The 25,889-nt window shown below is 34.6% G+C and overlaps 1 protein-coding gene across 1 annotated transcript in view; it reads left to right on the forward strand.

Annotated features, from left to right (window-relative positions):
* Positions 1–224: 224 nt before the first annotated feature.
* FSIP2 (fibrous sheath interacting protein 2) overlaps positions 225–25,889 on the forward strand; it is an 89,232-nt gene continuing 63,567 nt past the window's right edge. Inside the window, exons 1-8 of the mRNA XM_056111959.1 lie at positions 225–323; positions 633–758; positions 4,006–4,167; positions 4,771–4,860; positions 6,196–6,332; positions 7,260–7,401; positions 7,901–8,011; positions 14,584–14,710. Coding sequence (XP_055967934.1) covers positions 225–323; positions 633–758; positions 4,006–4,167; positions 4,771–4,860; positions 6,196–6,332; positions 7,260–7,401; positions 7,901–8,011; positions 14,584–14,710 — 994 coding nt within the window. The remainder of the gene's footprint in view (positions 324–632; positions 759–4,005; positions 4,168–4,770; positions 4,861–6,195; positions 6,333–7,259; positions 7,402–7,900; positions 8,012–14,583; positions 14,711–25,889) is intronic.

The following is a 25,889-nucleotide window of genomic DNA, read 5'->3' on the forward strand; positions in this document are numbered from 1 at the left end:
CTGCAGCCCAAACAGCGAAAGGGGCCCTGGCAACGCCCTGCCCCGTTGGGAGGGGTGGGGGACACATTCCAGGCTAGAACGCCTGCAGGGTGGGGCTCGGGCCAGGGTTACTGGCCATCCCCTGTCCGGTGGGGACGGAGGGAAGACGACGACGACGGGGAAGGAGTGCAAGGGGAAGCCAAAGGGGAAGCCTGCGCGCCTGGGCACAGGGTCCCAGCCCGGCCATGGACCTGTACTTCAGTGCCTGCTCCGAGGCTGCCACTGTCGCAGCCACTGAGACGGCCGCCAGCAGCCTGGCCACGGACAGCCAGCGCTGCGGAGAAGTGAGTGGGAGCTGGACGGGCCAGCAGCAGCAGCGGCAGCAGCAGCAGAGGCCTCGGGCCCCCAGGCCTCCCAGGCCTCACGCCTGCAGCCAGGGGGGGCTGGAGCCGGGAGCGGGTCCCCACCCAGGGTCGCTGCTCCGCCCAATCCAAGGGCGGAGGGATTGCAACCCAGAGCCGCACACCTGGTTGCAGCAAGGCCACCCCAGGCGGCGACAGAAGTTCTCTGTCTTCCTAACGAGGAGCCCGCAGGCCTGAAGCTCGGGGGCTCAGACGGCTCCAGGAGCAAACCGTCCCCTTTGTGTCCGACAGGGCGTGCACAAAACCCACTTTCCAGGAGTTGGAGCCACTCAACTTCTGGATCTGCCCCTGGGGGTCAAACTGCCGATGCTCCCGGGAGGCCACGCTGTCTACTACACCACCAAGCTAAGTGAAAAGGTTCGCCCCGTCCTGCCCAAAGCGTCCCCTAAAGGCATCGGCGCGGCACTCAGGGGCACGGGACAGTATCGGCCACCCTCGGGCTTGTCTTGACCTCTCCCCGCTTGCTGAGCGACTTTCTCAAGAATGATTTGGGCCCAGTTGTGGGCCATCAGGTGTAGATTCCTCAGTACTGGTGTATGCGGAGCGACTTCTCCTAGAAGAGGCTTCACATATGTAGTTGGTGAAATCTGGTCTATCGACTCTTGTTCTTTGGAAGGTGGAAGGCTTTTTGGTCCATGCCAGCTATTTTTGAACAATGCTCAGATTTTATGGTAGAACACTTGGACAAGGAAAAGCCCATTACAAAAAAAAATTAAATAAACACTTTGGTAATGTTTTGTTTCCATCTCATACATAACGTATGCAAGTGACATTGAAATGGGTTGATCAGCTTGGTCATTTAGCCGCACTTGAGTGGAAGACAAAGTCTGCATGATTTTCTTCAGCTTCTTTCTCCATTCATACCCCTATTCCAATCAGTTTATATCTTTTTAGAATTTGTAACGCCCTTGATTTGAATAATTTTACTGAAAATTGTAATTTTTTTATGTTCTAATAATTTAACTCACACTTATCTTTGTTTCGTAATCTGCCCTAAAAGTATCATTTTTCACTTCTGAACATTATCCTCACCTTCCAGCCCCGTAATTTAGTACATAATACTGGAGGTACAGTTTTATCTCTCTGAGTGGCTGCTTAAATCAATATTGCTAAACTTCTACAAGGAAGAATTCTGACTTCCTAACCCTTCTGTTGTCTATGATGTCATCAAGTGAATAGTGAATTTATTATTTGGTACTTGATTAATATAGATTTTTCAAGTAAATGTTGTATTTGAAAAAATATATTAGAAAAAGAGTGAAATTTTCTATTGAAATAGAAAAAAGTTTTCAAAACTCATGAATCTAATTGGGTTTCATGCACACAAATGACTTTGCTTAAACATGCCTGCCACTAATCTATTTAATGTTAATATTATTTCTCTTTAATATGTGAAATTTTATGCAAACTTGTCTGTTTCCGCAAACACATTTATTTTTCTATATTGATATTTTCTATATCAAAAAATAATTTTGAAGCTTGCTTTTTGTTTTGATGTCATAAGTAGCTGTGTTCAGGGCTTATTCTTGGTTCTTGACCAGGGTTTTACTCCTAGCTCTTTCTTAGAGATCATTTCCGATGACATATGCAGGGGACTGTATGTGCTGCTTGGGCTCAAACGCAAGAGTCTTTCTTACTCTGTCACTTCTTCAGCTTTTTTTTAAGGATATTCTGTCTACTCTCAATACATTAACACCACCGCCCCTCCAAATTTTTTGTTTTGTCATGATTAGGCACAAAACTACATAAAGGCTGACTTTGTGAGGTTATTGTTTTTATTTAAATTTGCAGTGTCACAGTGGTATAATGATTTTCATAATATTTTTTCATAGTTTGTTTTAATGGAAAGCCAATTGTGATGGTGATGATGATGAGCACAAGGGTTACTTTATCTCTAATACATTTGTTGAAACCTTTCTTTGTCTGAGAAACAATATGTCATCAAAGCTAAAAAGCGCATCTAAATGAAATTGATAGCTTAATGTCAACATTTCCAACTACCTCACCTTGACTGACAACTGCTCCCTTTACAGTCAAAATAAGGACTTCAAATATGGTTCCATTGAATTTTAGACATTATCCCATAGGATTCCTTCCTTTGCTTTGTTAAGGATGCTTCAGTAGTTGTGGAATTCTGTTTATGATTAAGTCCCTTGGAAAATATAAAAGTTTGGTCTTCATTGAGAGATCAGAAGCTATAAACAGAAAGGTTTTTTAAAAAAAAAAGGAAAAGAAAAAGAAACAGAGCATTTATATCCTATTTCTCACCTTTTTCCCCCTTTCTACCTCCCTTGAAATTTTCATTTGAATTAAAAGTTCCACCTATCCAGCCTTCATAACTTTTCAGAATGTGAATGAGATGCATGCTACCCCAAAAATTCACAACTTAAAAAAACCTGCAGAGCTTCTGGATTGGTGTGCAATATGAGTGTGCTGGGGAGTTTCTTTAAACATTGAAGTAGATGCCTTATATAAACAGGGATTGTGCTTTCAGGTTTATTTTCAACTCTTTATTTTTGTTCTTGCTTTATTTTCCACTCATTGCTTTTGTCTTTGGGCTGGAGCAATAGCACAGCAGGTAGGGCATTTGCCTTGCACGTGGCTGACCTGGGTTTAATTCCTCCACCCCTCTCGGAGAGCCTGGCAAGCTACCGAGAGTATCTCGCCCTCATGGCAGAGCCTGGCAAGCTACCTGTGACCTATTTGATATGCCAAACACAGTAACAACAAGTCTCACAATGGAGACGTTACTGGGCCCACTTGAGCAAATCAATGAACAACGGGAGAACAGTGCTACAGTTCTTAGCTCATTTTTATGGGTAATCTGGTGATGTGTTTCAGGAAAACCACTAAAACAGAGCATAGAGAGGATGAGATTATTGTGTAATGTATCCTAATGTTTCTGTGGTGTTTTTTTTTTTTTTTGGTTTTTTGGGTTTTTTTTTTTTTGGTCCAGAATAATAGGCAAATCTAAAGTGACATCAAAGCAGGAGTTGGCTCTAGACAAAGACAAAAGTAGCACTGTCCACTGTCCTCCCGAGATGCTCTCGGTAGCTTGCTGGGCTCTCCAAGAGGGGTGGAGGAATCAAACCTGGTTGGCCAGGTCGGCCCTGTGCAAGGCAAACACCCTACCCGTTGTGTTATTGCTCCAATCCTTCACTTCAAATTATCAAGAAATTATTAATTATTAATGTTACCAGTTTTTTCTCTTTTTGATTGCAATGATCCCTGTCCTGGAAGACTGAGAAGGAAAAGAGAGAATCTGTTCATATTGAAACGAGTTTTATCTTATTCCCTTTGCTCTACTTCTCTTTCTTCTGGCTCAGGGACAGGGGCCTTGATGGAGATCTGGGGAGGAATTAATTGAATGACAATGGATATTTTAAATAATTCAGGTAAGCAGTGTTAGGGGAGTTGGGGAAGGGCATGGAAGTGGTAGATGTTGCATAATCCCATTTTTTTTGTTACTCTTATATATATATAATTCTCCATTTATACTTTATTAATCTATGAACTTTGTAGTTATTTCAATAGATTGGTGTTTTAAGTTTAACTTTGTGCATTCATAATTTATAATTAAAATATGCATATAATGTATTTGCAGCTTTTTCGTCCTTCCTATGGTTTTAATCTGACTGATCCTTACTGTCGACTTTTGGAAAATCAGTATAAAAGCCTCCATGATCCACATTTAAAAACATACTATAAGCGGAAAGATATTCTGAAACGATTAAAAAAAGGTGGATACATCACCAGCAATAATAAAGTGAGCTGAAGATTACTTATTACTATGAGTAAAACCTCTGAATTTGGATACAAATTTCTCCTTTCTCACTGGGGAACGTGTTCAACTTTGTCCATGAGAAATAATAGGAAACTCTATAACATACTTGGTAGTTGTGTGGAAGGAAATGAGACAAAATGAAATTACTTCTTTCATCTGTTTTCTTTGTAATCAAAAGATTACTAATAAAATAATTTGAGGATCAAGATAACATTCCAACCCTTTTTCTGTCTCTAAAGAAGGTATCGTTTTATCAAGTTTCATGTCCTACCTACTGACAAAAACAAACAAACCTAAGTACAAAAGTAGAATCTAAGAAAATAACGTATAAAATTGATAGATATAATTATTATTGAGTTAGAACATTATCATTAAACTGGCATTTTAAAATCATTAATAGTGCTTGTATAAGTTTTGAGTTGCAATTGTAAAAATGCACTTATGGTATTAATAACAATGTACTACTTTGAATAAGCAAATTGTTGTCAAGCTGTATATTATTAATTTTCCTCTGAAATTGATTTCTGTGAGTTTTAAAATTTACATTTAAGTATTCGTGATTATATTTGTTTTTCTTATTTTTAGATTATATGTTCATTGAGGGAATTGAATAAGTACAGGCAATATCTTACCAGTTTGAAATTAGACTTTGAAAGAAACTATATAAAAGAACAAGTAAGTTAAATACTTATATTTTGATTCTTTACATAGGATTTAGAAGAGAGATATTTTTAAAGTAGTTTTATAGTATTTTTAACTTTGGTTTTAATAAACAATTTTTTTCCTAAAGGAAATTTAGAACAGGAAGAAATAATTGGAGGCTGCTGTGTTTGGGTAAAAAAGACATAGGATCAGGACATCTATTAATATGTCCATGAAGGGCCAAGTCATCTATTAATATATCAGTGATATCTAGTATAAGTTAGCCATTAAATTCCTCTTTGTATGTGTTCCTTCTATCAATCTTGGGCCAATAGAAATGGTCTGTAGTAGCAATAAAATTTATATTTATTTAAATATAAATTTTAATATTTAAATCTTTAGACCCCAAGACAGCTTAAATATGAAACCAATAGAATGACAGATATCCACAATGCAAAAAATAAAGTGTTATAGCTGCATACATGCATCTATATTCATTAAAAATAAGGAATAATGTTATGCAGAGTGGGTATAGTGACATACTTTCAATATTTGATTCAATGCCTGTGTATGTGTGCATGGTTATGTATGTTTATTTTCAAGTGTGCAGTGAGTGAATTTGTGAATGAGTTCTATTTTTAGGGAAGAAGGCTGAACAAAACTGAGAAAGTTGAATGTATTTTGACTTATAAATTTATGTTCTAGTTTTATATAAATATGAGACTAATTCACAAATAGATTTCATATAATTTTTATAACCCCCATTTCCTCCACAAGAATTTCACATGCAGTTCTCTTTTCCCCAATTTCCTTCGGATGGAAATACAATTAAAATAAAATATTTATATTTTACTTTTAGAGAAAGAAAAGTTGACTTTGTTTCACTTGTTCATGTCTATAGTGGATCCAAAACAGATTTAAATGCAGTTAAACATAATTAGCTATTTCAAAGTCAGGAATTTTACTAAATATTAAATATAAAAAGAAAAATCAAAGGGCATTTCTCTCTCTGGAAAAACATTTATATATATCAAACATTATATATATACTCTATATATGTATTCATATGTATAAATATAGAAAGACAAATAGAAACTAATTAAGACAAATAGTAACCTAGAAAAACCATTCTTACAATTACATATGTACAAACTTTATTTATATATATATATATATATTACATACAGAGAGAGACATGCACAGCAGGTCTTCAAATAACATTGCTTTAAGTCAACACTGGGAAATAAATAATTGAGGACTTGACATATTATTTCTTACTTCATTTGAAGTAAGTTTCCATATACATACATATCAATACATAAAAATCTACACATACTTACATTTGATATAAAACAATTTTGTTCTTAGAAAATGCTTTCAAGGGAAGTCAATAAACTACAGGAATATAATCAAATACCTCGACAAAACACTGAGCAGTTCCAAAATTGGTTGCTACAAGAGAATGGCCAATGTGCAAAGGACCCAGAAAGATTACTAAGACATAGGTAAGAGTAAAGTTAATGTATATTTTGTGTACATATTATGGACTTAAACAAGTTTGAAAATGAGAAAGAATTGCTGATAGAATTTTTTTTAAAATACTAGAGATTTAAATCACTCTTAATTTAAGTGTAGAATAGAAGGGAGAAGAAACAGCACAGGAACTGGGAATTTTGGTGTCAAAGTTATAAAGAAAAATTTCTTCAGTTTTTAGAATTCCAAGAGGTTATCAAGATCATAATGAAGAGCAAATCAGATCAAAATCCTTCCTATAATGATACAAGGGAAATCTCTTTAACATATACCTCTAATTTTCTTATTATGGTTTATCTCTATTGACCAACATTACTATTGACCAATTAAGTTTGAGTAATGTAGTATAAAGTCTAAAACTGGTGATTTGGTATACATGTAATGCCAATGAGAACAAGTGCTCTTACTAAGTTGTGTATTAATCGATCTGTTCCATGTTGTTAGATATTTAGATATGGGCCTTAAAAATAGATATGTATAATCAGTAGATCTTTATAATGGTCAGTGGGTCAAGTTGAATAAAGGCCCATGAGCAGAACTGACAGAAAATTTGTTAAGTGACATGTTGCTAAAAAAATAAAAAGGTAAAGGTAAAGGTAAAGGCCCTCCCGTTGATCATCGATTTGCTCGAGTGGGCCCAGTAACGTCTCCATTGGAGACTTTGTTGTTACTGTGTCTGGCATATCAAATACTCTCGGTAGCTTGCCGGGCTTTTCGAGAGGGGCGGAGGAATCGAACTCGGGTCGGCCATGTTGGCTGCGTGCAAGGCAAACGACCTACCCGCTGTGCTATCGCTCCAGCCCCTAAAAAAAATAAATAAAAATTAAGATGTCCAGTAATATGAAAGCAGATGCTGCCATCAAAAGGAAACTCTTACTTCACCTTATATTTGAACTCAGATATATGGACATGATAAACCAGGAATTAGAGCAACTGGAACGCACAGCAGAAGAGCAACGCCTCCTTCGGATGGATAGAGAAGAAAGGCAACAACGAGAACATACAAGACGGAAACTTAATCTTCGCAGAAAAATGGAAGAGGTGACAGATAAAATTAAAAGTATAGAAAATTGCATGATGTTATTTATAAGTAACTTAGCTATTATAAATTTAAAGCCATTCAATTCTAAATAACTTTTCTGCATGAATCTTTCTTCTCAGCTATATTACAGAAGTTGCTAAATGAAATAATGATGCCGATGACACAAATTATATAAATTTGAATTAATAGGTGGTCTTAAAGAGATAGTTGCATTATTTTTATAAACTTAACTTTCCCACAGTCCTCTGTGTGGAGATGAAAGCTCTTCAAATTTAGCTTTACAATAAAAGAAACAACCACCCCCCCCAAACTGGCTGCCATACATAAATTCTTAAGAATAGATTAAGGAATGTCTAAAGACAGTATATGTATGACTTTTATTGTTTGGCCTTATATTTATCAGGCCTTTGATTTTTATTAACTTGCTTATTGAGAGTGGAAAAATACAAAGCCTCATTTTAAACACATACTGATTTCAATTAATGTCATACTTTTCAGGAATGGAAGACAAAAGAGATGTTACTTCTGACAAAAATTGGAGAAGATGTAAAAAGAGAAGCTAGGATAGAGGAACAACGACGTAAAATTAGAGAAGAAAGTGACAGAAAGGTAAACTTGGCCTTATCTTTTTAACATGTGCTATTTAAGGTGCTTTTGCTAAGTTTAGTTTAGAAAAGCATAAATATTTTTGTGAGACAATGCTAGCCTATCACAGATAGCATGCGTTATAATAAACTAAATCATTGAAAATATCTATATTTTGCAACCACCATATATTATATTTGTCTGTCCTCCCATTGTTCATCAATTTGCTCGAGCGGGCCCAGTAACGTCTCCACTTTGAGACTTGTTGTTACTGTTTTTGGCATATCTTTGGCATATTGAATATGCCACTGGTACTCTCGGTAGCTTGCCGGGCTCTCCAAGAGGGATATTTGTCTATAATGTAAAAAACAATGTGCTGTCCTATTTGATATAATTGTATTTAGGATGGAGCACATCCAGGAGTCACTGCCAGTTCAGTGTCCAGAATTTATTACTGACTCTGCTTTGGGACAGAGGATTGTGTGGTGCTTCGGATTAATCTAGTGCCTTTGAATGCCTAACTTACCCAGATCCCTCTCCAGACCTAGATGACTCTCTCGAAATACACTACACTTTGGTTTTTATACAAACAATGATACTATTAATTATAATTTGCTTCACGTTAGAGTATCATGAAGAAATTCTCAATTTTTCTCCTATCAGCTCATTGTAAATCTGTAACATTTTTTTGGTTTAAAATATAAGAGAAGTATAAGGAGGAGAGAAAATAATTTTTAACCACCAATGTTACTCTATATCATGACCAACAAATATTGTTTTAAAATTCTAGGCAGTCATATTAAGTAGTTTCTTATTGAAAAACCCTGAATGTAAAAGGAATATTTGCATAACTGCATTATAATAGTCTTTGTTGTATATAAAAAATTGAGGAAAGGGATTGGGGCCACAGTCAGTGGTGCTCAGGGATTACTCCTGGCTTTGTGCTCAGGGGTTACAGGGCAGGACTCAGGGAATATATGTAGTGCTGGGAAACAAACCTAGGCTGGCTGACTTCAAAGCAAGCGCCTTACCCATAACACTATCTTTCCAACTCCTCAATTTTTAAATAATTAATTTGAAATTTGAATATTTTTAAATACGATAATTTTTCTACTGTTTGCTTATTTGTGCCTTTTTAGTATTGTCAGGGAGTTGCTAACATTCTAATAAACTATTAGAGAAGGCCCTGCTTATTTCAATTTACTATAATTGCAAATTTTTAATGTTAAATTTTCAAATATTTTTCCCCACGGGATAATTCCTCCAAACTGACTCCAAAAGCCTCTGAAGATCTTTCTGAAAGTATTTTTGTTTTTGAGAGAAATAGAATTTTTTGTTTTTGTTTTTGTTTTTGTTTTTGTTTTTGAGAGAAATAGAATTACCCAGCAAAATAAAAGTATACTATCATAATTTTTCCTAAAAAAGACACAACAAAAATACCGTATTTTTAAAACCAATTAACATTTGAGGAGTCCTGGCCAATTGTAGTGGAAAACTAGTGCAGTGGACCAAACTCTGGCACTGGGAGTGCCCATTAGGCATTAGTTCCAGTGTTTTTTTTTTTCTTTGATGCGGGTGATATTCTACCTAATTATCATATTATCTGTATATGAATAATGTGGTTTTATATCTCCCTAAATGTAGATATGTAGATACCCTTTTCTTTCTTTTTCTTCTCTACAAGCCCCTCCCTCCCTCCACCCCCCCCCACACACACACACTGCAGGGAGAGTCAGGGACACATTTATCAGTTCTCAGGGTTATTCCTGTCTCTATACTCAGAAATAATTTCTAGTGGGTCTTGCAGGACAATATGTGGTGTTGGGGATCAATCCTAGGGCTGATTCATGCAAGGCAAACACCCTAACTGCTATACTATTGCTTCAGTACCTTCTTCCTTTTTCTTCTCTGATTTCACTGAGTAGAATCTCCAATAAGTATATCAGCGATAGTGAAAATCATTATCAATTATCAGTTTTGTTCTCTCCTCCGTATTTATATTTAGCTTCTCTCTATATATATATGTGTGTATATATATATATATATATATCAGTGAATCACTGTGAGAGACAGTTACAGACTTATAAACTTTAGTGATTACATTTCATTCATACAATGATCGAGTACCCTCCACCAATGCCCATTCTCCACTGCCAATGTTCCCAGTATCCCTCCTGCCACCTCATCCCATCCCCCCTCCCACCCCCACCTCTACCACAGGCACATTCCTTTTTACTCTCTCTCTTCTTTTGTGTGTTATGGTTTACAATACGGTAGTAAGTGACTATCATGTTTGGTCTATAGTCTACTTTCAGCATGCATCTCCCATCCCAAGCAAGCCCTCCAAGCATCATTCACTTCATGGTCCCTTATCTATCCCACCTGCCTTTTCCCCCAGCATGTGAGGCTGGCTTCCAAGTGTGGAGCGATCCTCCTGGTCCCTATCTCCATTATCCTTGGGTGCTAGTCTCCCATTCTGTTACTTTATATTTCACAAACGAGTGCAGTCATTCTGTGTCTGTCCCTCTCTCTGACTCATTTCATTTAGCATGATACTCTCCATGTTGATCCACTTATATGCAAATTTCATGATTTTATCTTTCCTAACTTCTGCACAGTATTCCATTGTGTAGATGTACCAAAGTTTCTTTAACCAATAATCTGTTCTCACACACTCTTTTTTTTCCAGATTCTGACTATTATATATGGCACTGTATTAAACATACAAGTACTGATGTCATTTTTACTGTATTTTTTTTTATCTCCAGGATATATTTCCAGGAGTGGTATTGTAGGGTCAAGCGGGAGCTTAATTTCTAGTTTTTTGAGAAATGTTTATATTGTTTTCCATAAAGATTGAACCAGTCAGTATTCTCACCATCAGGGAAGGAGAATCCCCTTCTCCCCACATTCATGCCAACACTGGTTGCTTTTGTTCTTTTGGATGTGTGCCATTGTCTGTGGTCACTGTCACTGTCATTGTCCTCCCATTGTTCATTGATTTGCTCAAGCGGGTCCGGTAACATCTCCATTGAGATACTTGTTACCGTGTTTGGCATATCAAATACATCACAGGTAGCTTTCCAGGCTTTTCCGTGCAGTCGAGATACTCTCGGTAGCTTGCCGGGCTCTTCGAGGGGGTGGAAGAATCGAACCTGGATCGGCCAGGTCGACCACGTGCAAGGCAAATGCCCTACCTGCTGTGCTATCACTCCAACCCAGTGTCTGTGGATGAGATGATATATCATTGTTGTTTTGATCTGAACCTCCCTGATGATTAGTGATGAAGAGCATTTTTCCATATGCCTTTTGGCCATTCGGATTTCTTCTTTGAGAAAGTTTCTGTTCATTTCATCCCCCCATTTTCTGATGGGATTCGGATGTTTTCTTTTTGTAGAATTCAACCAGTGCCTTGAATATCCTTGATATTAACCCCTTCTCAAAGGGGTATTGGGTGAATATCCTTTCCCATTCTGTAGACTATCTTTGTATTCTGGTCACTGTTATTTTTTAGGTGCAGGAGCTTATTAGTTTAATATTATTCCATTTGCTTATCTCTGTTTCCACTTGCTTGGTCAGTGACATTTCATCCTTTGTAATAAATATTTTATTGCTCACGGGGAAAGGATGATGATGATGATGTGTGTGTTGTTGGCAGGCTCTCGGGATGGGTCTCTCACTGCCAGACTTTGGTGCTCTCGAGCCTCTGTTCATGGACTAGATTGGGGTCACTCCTCCTTTTTTGCTCTGCCTCTCTGTGTGCTTCTGTGCTCTCTTCTGTCTGTCTCTCTGACTCTGTATCTATAGTCTCTCCTCTGGTCTATTCCAGTCGCTCTCTCTGGAGCCCTTCTGCTTCTCTTTCTGGAGAGCTTCTGCTCCTCTCTCTGGAGCCCTTTGCTCTGGATTCTGACTCTGCCCCTTTCCACTCTTACAGTCTTTGTTTATATAGCAATCACATAGGGTAGTGATACAAAGATGAGTCAAATATTAACAAATCAACAAAGAGAGGTAAGGCGACTCCTCCAGGAGATTAACTCAAGGATAAAATCTCATCTAAGGAGATTACTCCAGATTATTAAGAAATCTGTTTAAGGGCAGAGATCCCATCCAGGGTGTGTCCAGGGTGTGTTGCTTTCTTCTTTCCTCTGCTAGTAATCCACTTAAATAGTTGTAGTAAATCTACATCTAATGTTTCTAACAATGTCATTCTGTATGAGCACAGTAAGAGATATATTAACTTAAAGTTTGGTTTTTCCTGTGGACATCTCACTATATATTCCAGACCACAGTCCTCAGGTCAAGTAGTCTTCCTAACTCCAGCAGAGTCATAACCACGTCATTACTTCTGGATCATGACAGCAATTGTCCATGAACATGCTCTTAACTTATAGTTGAGTATTGTGGTGCTTTGGCCTGGTCCATTTAGATGCCAGGGTACCTCACAGCTTGCCCTGGGTCCATTCAGTCCCTCATCAGGACCCTGATTTTGGGGTGCTAGGAACTAAGGACAACTGAGTCTAGAAATCAGATGCCCTGGAATAAATATTATTCGGAGTCAATCAACCCACGAGTTACAAAAGCAATAATATTAACTGTCTTCCTGTGTCCATACAGAAAACATTGCTTTAAGGTAAACTAAGTTCCCTACGGCAAGGCTGAAAGGACAAACCCAATGTTATCCTACCGTCCTTGAAGGTACCATTAACTTCAGTGTCACAGAGGGTTTTGTCGACTTTTTCTTCAGTGTACTTTATGCATTCTGGTCTGATCTTGAGGTCTTTAATCCATTTTGATCTGACTTTTGTGCATGGTGTTAGGTAGAGAACTGAGCCCATTTTTTTTTGCATGTAACTGTTCAATTTTGCCAGCACCCTATGTTAAAGAGACTTTCCTTGCTCCACTTTATATTTCTTGCTTCCCTATCAAAGATTAGATAATCACATATTTGAGGGTGTGTGTAAGAATATTCAACCCTATTCCATTGGTCTGTGTATCTGTCTTTGTTCCAATATCATGCTGTTTTTTTGTTGCCTCACATCTCACTAATAACTTACTTTATATCACAATTGTTTTTCTCTCATTTTCTTTTATATATATACACAATAATATATAATTGCCTATGTGATTCTTTCTTTGCAATTTATATTTTCACAGTATTACTCATTTTATGTGTTAAAAATGGTTTTGAAACTTTGAATATTATCCAGTTTCTTCTGTGTCATTTAAACATATGAAATGCAATGGGTTTATATGTCTTAAAGTTCTAAACTTGACATACGAGTCATCTCTGGGTCGGTCATATTTTCAGTAATAGTTCCTGTGTCTTCATATATATATATTAATTGCTTGAAAGTCAGATTTGACCTTTACTTATTGTGTGTTAAAATATTTTCATATTCTACATATAAATAGTATTAATTTTCAAGTTTTTTTTTCTTTTTGGGTCACACCTGGCAATGCTCAGGGGTTATGCCTGGCTATGTACTTAGGAATTACTCCTAGCAGTGCTCGGGGGACCATATGGGATGCTGGGAATCGAACCCATGTCGGCCACGTGCAAGGCAAATGCCCTACCCGATGTAGTGTCACTCCAGCTCCTAATTTTCAAGTTTAAGTAGTATATATCACTGTTCACTATCCTTCTGTTGTTCATCGAGTGGTCACAGTAACATTGTGAAACTTGTTACTGTGTTTGACATATCAAATAAGTCACCGGTAGCTTGCCAGGCTTTGCTGTGGGGGTGAGATACTCTCGGTAGCTTGCCAGGGTCTCCGAGATGGCGGAGGAATTGAACTCAGGTCAGTCATGTTGGCTGTGTGCAAGGCAAACACCCTACCCGCTGTGCTATTGCTCCAGCCCAAATAGTATATATGGAAGTGTTTATTATAGATAGTGTTTTTAAGAATTTTTAAACAGGAAAAACTATATTTAAACTGGGATAAACTACATTTAAAGTTTTCTCTCATTATTTAGGCAAGAACTATTTTAGTTCTTTGCGAAACAATCTCAAACTTGTAACATTTATCTTGGCTGGCTGAGAGACTAGGCATTATAATTTGGTATAAACTACATACCCTAGTCTTTTAGGATCTTCTTTTCTTTGTCCTTCCGGTGATATATTTTACACTCATGTATCAAACTGTTATCCTGCTGAAAATTTTAGGGGAAACATTTGAGGATTACTTGGGTTCTTCATTGTTGTTATTATATCCTATCTGGTACAGCCAGATTAGGTCTAACATTCACAAGGGAAGTCATACATCTTGTTCTGAATTTTGTTTACCAGTGGTAGATCTGGAAAACTTTTGTTTAAGACACTCATGAATTGACCAATTGAAGATGATCTAGAAATTATCTAAACCCACCAGGTTAAGTTACTAGTTAAGAAATGGATTCATTGTGTGTGCGTTTGTTCCCTAGATGCATGTGTTAATTTGGAAATTTGTTAATTACCTTCCCCACATTATATTTGGATAATAATCCAAGTCATAAGACTGAATGACTAATCAATTCCATTATATCGTTAACATTGTATTTGTTTTGCATTTCTAAGGCCAAATTTAAATTAACTAATACATTTTCTTTGATATTTTAGAAACAAGCCCTTCTAGAGAAAAAAATGGCTTATCACTTACAAAAAATGCAAGAAAATGGCCTTAAGAGAGAAGAAATAGAAAAAAATGCCTTTGATTACAAAGGACAGGATGAAAAATACTCTGAACGTAAGAACATTAAATGCTGAAATACTTATGTAGTAGGTGATTTTCTATGTATTTGTGTAAAAATCATTTTGGGGTCACATTTTTACTTATAATTGATACCACCTTTGCAAACTGCACATAGTTCTAGCATTTTCCATTACAGTTAAAGCTGAAAAATAGACATACATATTAAAATTTATATGAACATGATTTTGTCAAGTGATTCAAGACAAACTTGCTTATATCATAATTTAAACCAACTTCTTCCTAATACCTTATAAGATGTATTTTTTGGCTACTGACACTTTAAAAATGTGTATAAGGTAATTCTTATTGTATGTCAACATGGTGTTCTCAGTGTTGAAAGAATAGATAGTAACAGAAAAAGCAGAGAAGAAAGGATAAATGTGGAGGAGATAAAGGAAAAAATAAAGACATGAAAGTTTAAAGGAAAGGCAGGTCATAATATTGCTACTGTGTCCAATTTCAGCCAGATTTTTAAATTTATCACATTTTAATTATAGCAAACATTAAATTAAGTTAATAATATTGATTAAAATTTGCAATTTGAAGTTATGATTTTGTTTTATGTGATGATAAAATATCTAACAGACTACTCATAGAAAATCAGCGGTTTTTGTTTTTATCTCCCTCAAACCCATTTTGTAGAATGTTTAATTACACTTACATTTCTGTTATGGCTGATTTTGTCTTCAGGTCCTCAAATTTAATTTTTCCTCTTAAACAAAACTTATTTATTCAACCACTCATTATTATTTAGCATCCAACCGAAAGTTAACTTTTCTTTTTTGTTTTGGCTTTTGGGTCCAACTCAGCAATTCTAACGGGTTACATGTGGCTCTGCATCCAGGGATTACACCTGGCACTTCTCCGGGGACTATAAGGGATGCTGGGATTGAACATGGGCAGTTGCCAGCTAGGCAAACGTCCTACCCAGTGTACTTTCACTCCAGACCCCCAAGTTAACTTTTTAATCTTTATTTTAGACTATGTCTTTTTAAAAGGCAGCTAAATTCTGTTGTGACGTGTAAACTTAAGCCAAATTAAATCCAAGCCAAGCTTTTGTATTTTCTAGTGAGTATAGTAAATCACTGTTAAATGACATATAATTTCTTTGAGTCACAATTTCATTTTCTGAAAAGAAAGCTAGTATTCCCAAATGACTTTAGGGAACCTGAGCGTGTTTGCCCATTGTAAAGCTAATTATTTCATTAGCCAAACAGATAAGACCACTGACCATTCCTAGAACTCAAGTAACATTTCCTCTTTATCCAAGAAAGATTTGTTCACTGTATCTGTATCTCAGAATGTTACAATTTTTTAAGTTCTTCTACAGTTGACAATTCATAAAGATTTTCTTTTTAGTCATAATTGGAGATAGTACAAGAGATAATACATATATCTTGCCTTCACTTGACTCCTGTAGATGCCAGGTATTGCATGGCCTCGAGGCTCATGATCACTACGAGAATTGCAGCACAATATCATACTTTAGCCCTAGTATTAAGTCATTTGGCCTGGCTGACCTAGAAAGGGTGGAAAAGGCCCCTGGACCACTGTTTGAAAGATTCTTCTTGAGTTCCTTGTACTTTATATCATTCTTACTGTATAGTTCACAGTGCCATGATATGCGTAATGAAGGTAACAATGATGATTTATTATATTTTGATTCCTACCTTTGCATTTCTCAAAGTCACTGATACTCAATATAATATATATGTATATATAATATATATGTGTGTGCATTTATATGCATGAGTATACATGTAAAGTGTGTATATAATGTATGACATAATATGTATATAATATGTATGCTATGTGGTGAATAAAAGTATGCTTAGATATAAATATTTATATTATCTATGTCTAGGACTGGAGCAATAGTACAACGGTAGGGCGTTTGCCTTGCGCACGGCCAGCCCAGCCGAGCCGGGTTCGATTCCTCTACCCCTCTCGGAGAGCCCAGCAAGATACCACAAGTATCTCGCCTACATGGCAAAGCCTGGCAAGCTACCCATGACGTTTTTGATATGCCAAACACAGTAACAACAAATCTCACAATGGAGACATTACTGGGCCCGCTCAAGCAAATCAATGAACAATGGGAGAACAGTGCTACTATCTATATCTAGGACTATGTTAAATCTGCATTTATAGATAGATACCAATTTACAAACATATAAATATTTAGTTACTGAATATGTGCCTGAAGAAAATTCTGTTCATTACAATATAGCTTTTAACTTGCAAAGATAACATTTCAAGGTAATTATTTCCTTTCATTACATATCCTTTCCATCTTGTTTTTTTCTTGCTTCATAATCTTACATATGAATTGGAACATTAACTTTCTCTTGGGCATGAAAAGATAGCTGATCTTGATTAATTCTTGTATTATTATTATTAAAAGCAAATGTTTTATTATATTTTTAAAGCTTTTTATCCAAAGAAGAAAAAGATTTATGGTAAGATGAAGTTAATTCATCCTGTTACTGAGCAGAATACAAGTAAAGGAATATACGGTAATTAAATATTGTGATAAAAATATACTAAGTAGTAAAGGAAAAAGATTAGTTTGATGATGGGCTCTTTTGCTTAAGTGTAGATGAATACTAAGCAATAGATTTAGTGTTTATTAGCAATAATGCACTCTTTTATTATGAGAATTTGATTATTGATTATTGACAATATTTTGAATTTAAAACTATCATGGTTTCAGACAGATTATATGATTTGTTGAAGTTGCATAAGTAGAATATGAAATTTAAAAAATCAAATGTAATTTTAATACTTACAATTATTTTAGAATCTCTGATATAGGTCATAAATTAAGTACACTAATTGCTAAGCTGCCCTTAGCCCTGTTAAAATATTATTCTATTATGTATTTCTATGTCACTGCATACTATCTTTTAGAGTGCTAGAATTTACCTGGGGCAAGCTCCCCGTGACGTATTCGATATGCCAGACACAGTAACAACAAAGTCTCCAATGGAGACGTTACTGGGCCCGCTCGAGCAAATTGATGATCAACGGGAGGGCCTTTACTTACTTTTCCTTTACTTAGAATTTACCTATTTAGACCAGGTATGGTAAGGGTGACAAAATCAAAATCATTCAGACAATATATTACCAAAGTTATAAATCCATTCAAAACTAAACAATATAATCTCTCCTCCGTATTATATCTCTATGGAAAAATTAAATGTTTTTGTAGTAAATCTTCTCATCCTTACCAGTGAAAATCAAATTTTAAAAGGCTCAATTTTACTCCATAAATGTGTCTATTGGTATAATCAAGCCTTAGCAACCTCAGTAGAGGTAAGTTTTCTTTAGATTAGCTATTGTATTCCATTCAGGATTATATAAATTTTATATAAATTTTATATGAATTTTATGAGTCTTGTTACTTAAGTCCAACATTTTTAATGACATTCATTGCAACACACAAAATGGTGGTAATGCAAGACATATATCTATTAAGTATAGTAGTTAAACTAAGTGCTCTAAAAGTAACACAGAAAATAAGGTTGTTGACCTGCATGCAGTCAATCTGGTTTGATCCCTGACATCACATACAGTCGGTCCTCTACACTCTGTCAACACTGACCCCTAAGCCCAGAGCGAGAAGTAAGCTATGAACATAGCAAAGTATGACTCCAAAACTAAAAAATAATAAATAATAAAATAAATAATAAATAAATGTTGTCAAACTAAATTATCTATCCTCAGAGCAATTACCTCATTGCTAAACTCTAATGTCTAGTCTAGCCTACACTAGTTTCATTGGTTTAAAAATCATAGTGGTATTAGATAAAAAATATTGTCTTAATTTAACAGGCTACCAGTCGGACAATACACTACTAAATCTATAAATCCATTCAAAATTTATAGTTTTGAATTGCGGCAGTTGTTCAGGAGCAGATATTTAAATTTAGTTAATCATAACTGGAAGAAATGTATTAATTATGAAAACATATTTGCACATATCTAGAAGAGAGGAATTTTGTTTATATGTCCAAGAAACTCTAAGTGAGAGGCATGAGTCATTATATTTCTTTTAATTTGAAATGTACAATTTTGGCATTACAAGTCAGTGTTTCTTGTTAATCTATATGACCCTCATTTCCATTTTTAATAATCAGATGTTTGTAGTTTCCATTTCATTATTGAACACTTGAGTATGAACTCTGAAATATTATACACAGTTTTTACAATTTTGCTGCCTCACCACCTTTTATGTAACTTGCTTTTTTCTAAGAAGAGTTGTAGATTCTCTGAGTTACTTCTGAGCATGTTTCTCTTTTTCTTCATTCCATGATATATAGATCTGAAGGAAAGTTTGAAAAATAATCCTCTAAAGGAAAATGGGAAGTTTTGTACAATAACTTAAATTTGAACACATGTATGTGCATTTATATTTGACCAACCACAGTTAATTATGAACAGTTTCAAAGTTCCTGAAATTTATTTCTGAAGTCAGTAATTCTACCTCCTACTGATTAATCACTAAGTTTTCCCTTACTATATCTCTTTTTCCTTGGAGAATATTTTGTTGTATTTGATCTTTTGATAATGTCTTTCATTCTGCCTAATGTATTGAACTTTATCCAAATTATTGAATGTTTCAGTAGTTTCTTCTTTTTTACTGCTGAATACTACTCCACATAATGTATGCATTCACTTGTTGAGGGAAATGTGAATTGTTTATGAGTTATGGTGATTAAGATAGAAAGATTAAAAGTATTTGTATTAGGGTCTGGAGAGAGATAGGACAGCTGGTCAGGAACTTCCCTAATCTGTCACCCCAAATGGTCCCTGAATCTTCATGAGTGATCCCTGAATGTAAATCCCTGAGTACTCCTGAGTGAGACCTCAAATAAAATAAAAAATACCAAAAATAAGTCTTTGTACTGAAATTAAATATAATTTCAATAAACAATGCAGTAAGTTTTGAATGCAATGCTGTAGTAGATGTATATTTAAGAATATAAATTATATAACTAAATTTTATAATTAACTTACTAATTTATATCTTATTATAAATTAAATCCAAACTATTTTCATAACAGCTAACAGGTTTTACATTTCCATCAGCAATGTAAGAGTTTTTTGCATCTTATTAAACATTGGGATTATCAATAATTTTAATTTTATTTATTCTCATAGGTATGGATAGTTTGAGTTGTCATAATTGTCATTTTTTTATGTTTTAATTTTGTAAAATCTGCTTTAAGAAGCATTTGTAAGCTCTTTTTTCACTAAAAATTAGTTTTGTTAATGTTGACTTCAGGTAGCTTTTTTTTAAAATTCTAAATATATGATATGCTATTTTCAAATAGTTTCTCTCTGACTTTTTCTATTTTCTATTCCATTACTATGTGTGAATATGTTTATTTTGCCAATACCAATTTGCTTTGTTTTCTTCTTTAGCATTTTTTCTATTTTAATTCATTTTCTTTTCTCATGTAAATTTCATCATCAGCTTATCAGCAAAATTGTAGTGGAACTATTTTAATGAAGTATATTAAAATATTGGGAGCCTTAGTTGGAGATATTTCCTTGTATTTATCTATTTCCCTGTTGTGAGAATACACGTATTCATCATTTATGAAGTTTTATAACTAGTCTGAAATTTTGGCTGTTTAAAACATTTATTATACTTCTAGAATGGCATAGTTATTCTAGGACTTTTGCATGTCTATAGATATGTAAAAATTTTTAATTTTCCAAATTAATATACTAGGATTTTCTTTGGAGTCACTTTTTATTTACTTTTCTTGTTGGCAAGGACCTCTGAGGCAATGTAGAACAAGATATTGATGATGTGCATCCTAATATTTTTCAAAAAATAAGGAAAAGTTATTTCTGAGAGTATACAGCACACACGGCAGAGTCTAGCAAGCTACCCGTGGCGTACTCGATATGCCAAAACAGTAACAATGATGGTCCTCATTCCCTTGACCCTGAAAGAGCCCTCAATATGCCATCTGGCTACACTAGCACATGAGAGGGACGAAAGGGGGCGTTACTGGTGCCCGCTTGAGCAAATTGTTACACAAGTTGGTGATAGTGATAGTGATAGTGAAGGAAAAGTTATTATAAGTGTGAACTATAGTTTGACAGATGTGAAGGTAAACTTCATCAGAGGTAAGACATATCCTTATATTCCTGTGGTACAAACAGTGGGGGTTTTTTTTGTTCATTACAAATGACTATTGATTTTTACATATTTTCTCTGATCTTTAAGATATTCACCTATTATATTTTTCTTTTAATAGTGGTCAGTTCTATATGTTAAATCAACTCTGCATTTTAAAATAACTTTACTGATATGCATTATCGCTATTGTATATTATTTGATCTTTTCTCTTTTCATGGGGAATGGGTGAGGTTGACTTCAGGTTTCCTTGATCTAGGTTTTCTTTCTCATAATTTCTTATAATGATTTCAGTGTCAGAGAGATTCTTAACACAAAAATTACTTGTAAAGAGAATTCACTTTTAAATTTTCCAGAAAATTGTGTGCATAATTGGTGCAATTTATTTCTCAGATACATGCTACAATTCAGGTATCAAGTACTTTGAGCTTGAATTTTTCTTAGAGGAAATGTTTTTAGCTACATGATTTCTTCATAAGAATTTCTTCATATTACCTGTTTAATAATAGTAAATTACTTTTAGCATACTGTTCTTTCAAGAAATTTTTCCCTGGAGTTTGTTGTAGAAATTTCTCCACATATTTTTCACAGTAGTTAATTATTGCTATTTTTTTTTTGCTATCTATAGACTCCCATCTGCTTTTTTCACTAATTTTCCTGACACTGAAAGTTTGGTTCTTTACTTCTGAGTTAATATTTTTATATAAATTACTCAGTCTTTGTCTAGTTACTTTAAAATTTAATTAAATTTGATCTTCAATATATTCTTCTATTTACTAAGTATCAACATAGTTGTGTAATAATTGTATCTCTGATGCTCTGCTATGAGACATATAGAATGACACAACTACTTTTGAAAACAATGTCTTTTTTTAAATTTTTTTTTAGTGAAACACCATTAGGAACAGTTGTAGACTTACAAATTTTTGTGCTTGGGTTTCAATTATACAATGACCAAATACCCATCCCTCCATCAGTGCCCATTTTCCACCACCATGGGTTCCAGTATCCTTCCCACCCCTGTTCCCCCATCCCACACTGACTCTGTGGCAGGGCATTCTCTTTTGTTCTCTCTCTCCTTTTGGGTGTTGTGGTTTGCAAAAGAGGCATTGAGTGGCAATCATGTTTGGTCTATAGTCTACTTACAGCATGCTTCTCCCATCCTGGGAGGATCCTCCCAACACCCTTTATTTGGTGCTCCCTTCTCTATCTGAGCTGCCTTTTCCCCTAGCATATGTGGCTGGCCTCCAAGCCAAGGAGCAAACCTCCTGGTACTAATCTCAGCCACTCTTGGGTATTAGTCTCCTATTTTGTTACTTTATGTTCCCCAGATGAATGCAATCTTTCTGTCTATCCCTCTCTTTCTGACTCATTTCATGATACTTTCCATGTAGTATCACTTGTATGTAAATTTCATGACTTCATCTTTTCTAACAGCTACATAGTATTCCATTGTGTAGATGTACCAAAGTTTTTTTAACCAGTCATCTGTTCTTGGGCACTCATGTTTTTCCAGATTTTGGCTATTGTAGAGTGCTGCAATGAACAAACAAGTGCAGATGTCACTTCAACTATACTTTTTTGCTTCTCTGGGGTATATATATTCCCAGGAGTGGTATGTCTTCCATATGACACTGCTAGGTATTTACCTAGTAGAAATGAAAAAAATACATCCAACAAACAACATGTTGAGAGTGCATAAAGATTATTTATAAAAGCAACACACTTAACCCAAACAATATGATATTGGGTAGAATAGTGACTTATCCAGATAATGAAATGCTTCGAAATAATAATCATCAAATTATTAAAACCTAGAGCATGTGTGTGTTGAATTTATGGAGGTAGTCTAAAACAATACATAGAATAAAGTTCTAGAAAATTAATACTACTCTTGTATGATAGACTACTTAGCAGCATTTTCAGTATATGAGAATCCTAAATGAATTATAAATGTAATAAAAATTTTAAAAGAATTAAAAATGCTACTTGGATTGCAATTGTGGGTCATAGTTTATATTTTTTAAAATATCACAAAACGACTTCGTTAAGATAATTATAGTTTATTGGCTTTTAATTACACTTAAATAAGCAATTTAAAATACAATGTTTTTATTCATTTAATTTTAGAACCTACAATAAATTCTATTCATCCACCTAAAAGTAGTTCAAAGAATGTTTGCAAAGCTTCAACAACTTCAGTTTATCAACCAATTATAAAAGATAGTCATCCTGAATTAAAGGTATAAAATTGTCTCAAACTTTTGTATGGTGATTATTCATTTACGTATTTACTTTCAATTCTGTAATCTGTCTGCTTTATTAAGATTTACTTATTTGATTAGATTTTAAGAATTACTTATAAGCTGATCCTTCTTAGAAGTATTATCATTGTTTTGAACTCACTATATAAACTAATATGAATAGCTATTATAAAATGTTAATAGCTAGTATTTATTGATTATTTGTGATTGAAAAAGCCCTGTAATATAAAAGAATAGAGAGAAAATGAAGAAACAAGATTACATAGGACAAAGATAAATAATATATAAATATGGCTTCTATGTCAGACCAACCCAGAGAAATATTATTACAATAAAATTAGAGTCAGAGATGGTACATTCTGATATTAAATCAACATATTCAATAATCACTACATTGAACTGCAATGAATTATACTGATCAAATTGAATGAAACTAAAGTTTTTTTCAGGGAATGCATCTTTGGACCATTCCAAGTGGTGTTCAGAGCTTAATCCTGACTCTGTGCCCAGGGAACATTCCTGAAAGTAATCAGGGCACCAAATGGGGTGCTCAGGATTGAATCTGGATCAGCCTTGTAAAATACAACAACCTTGCCTGCTGTACTATCTCGCTGATCCTGACAATAAACTTTGAATAACACTGTCATAAAACAAACGGAGAACTATAAGAGGCAAAGCAAATTAGTACACGACTAAATATTAAATTTATTTTGAATTAGTCAAATTAGAGATCCCTGTGGAAGGAAAGGTATCTTAGGAAGTTGATTACACCTTATTATACCTAGGCTATCTTGATATCTCAAATGTATGTATTGTCCCTGAGAGAAATTTCATAAAAAAGCTAGAGGATAGAGAGGAATAACAACAACAAAGACAGCAATAATAATAATAATAACAAAACCTCCTTAATTTAGATTGGCAGAAAAGCTTTTTTTTTCCAGAATTTCAGTCATTAATTATTTTTTATCTTTAATATTGTACTATATAGAAGTGTGGAACACCAATCAAAAAAGCAAGTCTTGTTGAAACGAGAGGTAAGAAAAGGAAAAATACTTATTGTTCTGGTTTTCAGGACATAATTATTACTATGCTATATTATTTTAGATTGTTTTACCTAATTTCAAAATTCATAGCTGTAAAGTGAAGGATCTCATAAAATTTGTATATGTATTTTGTATTCAGCCAATATATTTGAATGATTGGTGAATATGACTTCAAAATTTTCAAAGTGTGGAAAAGTTAGGGTTCCTGTTGTGTCCTTTGTTGGTTGAGTATGCCACTGACAGTGTGATTCAAAAAGTCACAGTACAGAAAATTCTACCTCAAAGAAATCCCCACACACCACAGGCATAAACAATACATCCTATTTTCCATTTCTTTTAGTGGATTATACATTAATTTTTTTCTATACCTTGTTAGATTTCTAAGTCATGGAAAATATTCCTAATAGCCTACATCACAGAAATACTATGTACCACAAACTATTGACAAAACAGAAAACATCTCAAATTTAAAATAAAATCAAGTTCATATTTTCTTTTATCCTTCCTTTTTCACCCCAATAAAAACATGATTTATCTTTTGTGACTCTTCTTCCTTGTACTTTTGTATCTCTTTTTGTCTGATCTGCCTCATTAATTTCTCTTGTTTTTTCCTCTTTTTCATTTCTGTAGCTCCACTGTTTTCCTCTATATCCTTGGTCATTTCAAAAACTTTTCTCCAATCTTTTCTTCCTCTTTAACATTTGACATACTTCTTAAATGAATACAATCTTTCAAAAGCATAGTTTTGCTAAATTCAGCCATATTAAGTCATGAATAGTTTTAAAAGCAATTAATTTTGACACTGACATTTTGATTAGTTAAAGATAGCTGATGTTAAATTATGGTCAAAGATCAAAGTTTTGTCTCTTTTGAAGTAGTGATAACTCATTAGAAATTTGTATATAGTGATTATTTATAAAGATTATGTTACTAGACATAATAGTTCAAATACATGAATGATTTTGATAATCCAATGTTTGTGGCATTTCAGCAAGGAGAATTGGATCAATTTTATGTATTCACCATCATTCCAGCAATATAACTTTCTTTTATTTAATGAATATTCTTCTTTTCTAGGAATAGTTAACAACTCAGCACACGAGTTGAATATTTCACCACAAACTTCACCCATAAGAAATTGTTACAGATGTTCATGTTCTCATGACAGTCCTTCAAAAGTGGAGGTACAGAGTATTTACTTTACTACATATTCAAACAGAAAAAATGAGGTAGAATCATTCTTATATTGAAAAAGTTTCTTCAGGGTTGGAGAAATAGTCTAGTGAGTAAAGCACTTGCCTTACATGTGCCAATCCCTGTTCAATCCTTGTCACAGCATATCTAAGCATTTCCAGGAGTGATAACTGAGTACACCAAGGTATGTCAACAAAACAAAACAAAACAAGCAACTTTATGAAATGACCATACAGGAAATATTCATACTCCAAAACAAATCATATCATTGCTGGGATTTTTAATCTAAATTAAGTTTTAATGCCTTGCTCCAGGATAGCTTTCTTAATCTATGCTACAGTACGATTCTTTGCAGTATATATCTGCAATCTTTGTAGTAATAATTAAATTGTTCTTTATTTGAAGAGTAATGATTAACTTATCCAAATCAGACACATCATCTTTCTCCATTATCTTGTGATTAATCATCAGTAATCTGGTATTAGAAAGTTGATCGTCAAGAATTGTGTCCTGGATTC

The sequence above is a fragment of the Sorex fumeus genome, unplaced genomic scaffold, assembly GCF_029834395.1.
Source record: "Sorex fumeus unplaced genomic scaffold, SorFum_2.1 ptg000014l, whole genome shotgun sequence".
NCBI lineage: Eukaryota > Metazoa > Chordata > Mammalia > Eulipotyphla > Soricidae > Sorex > Sorex fumeus.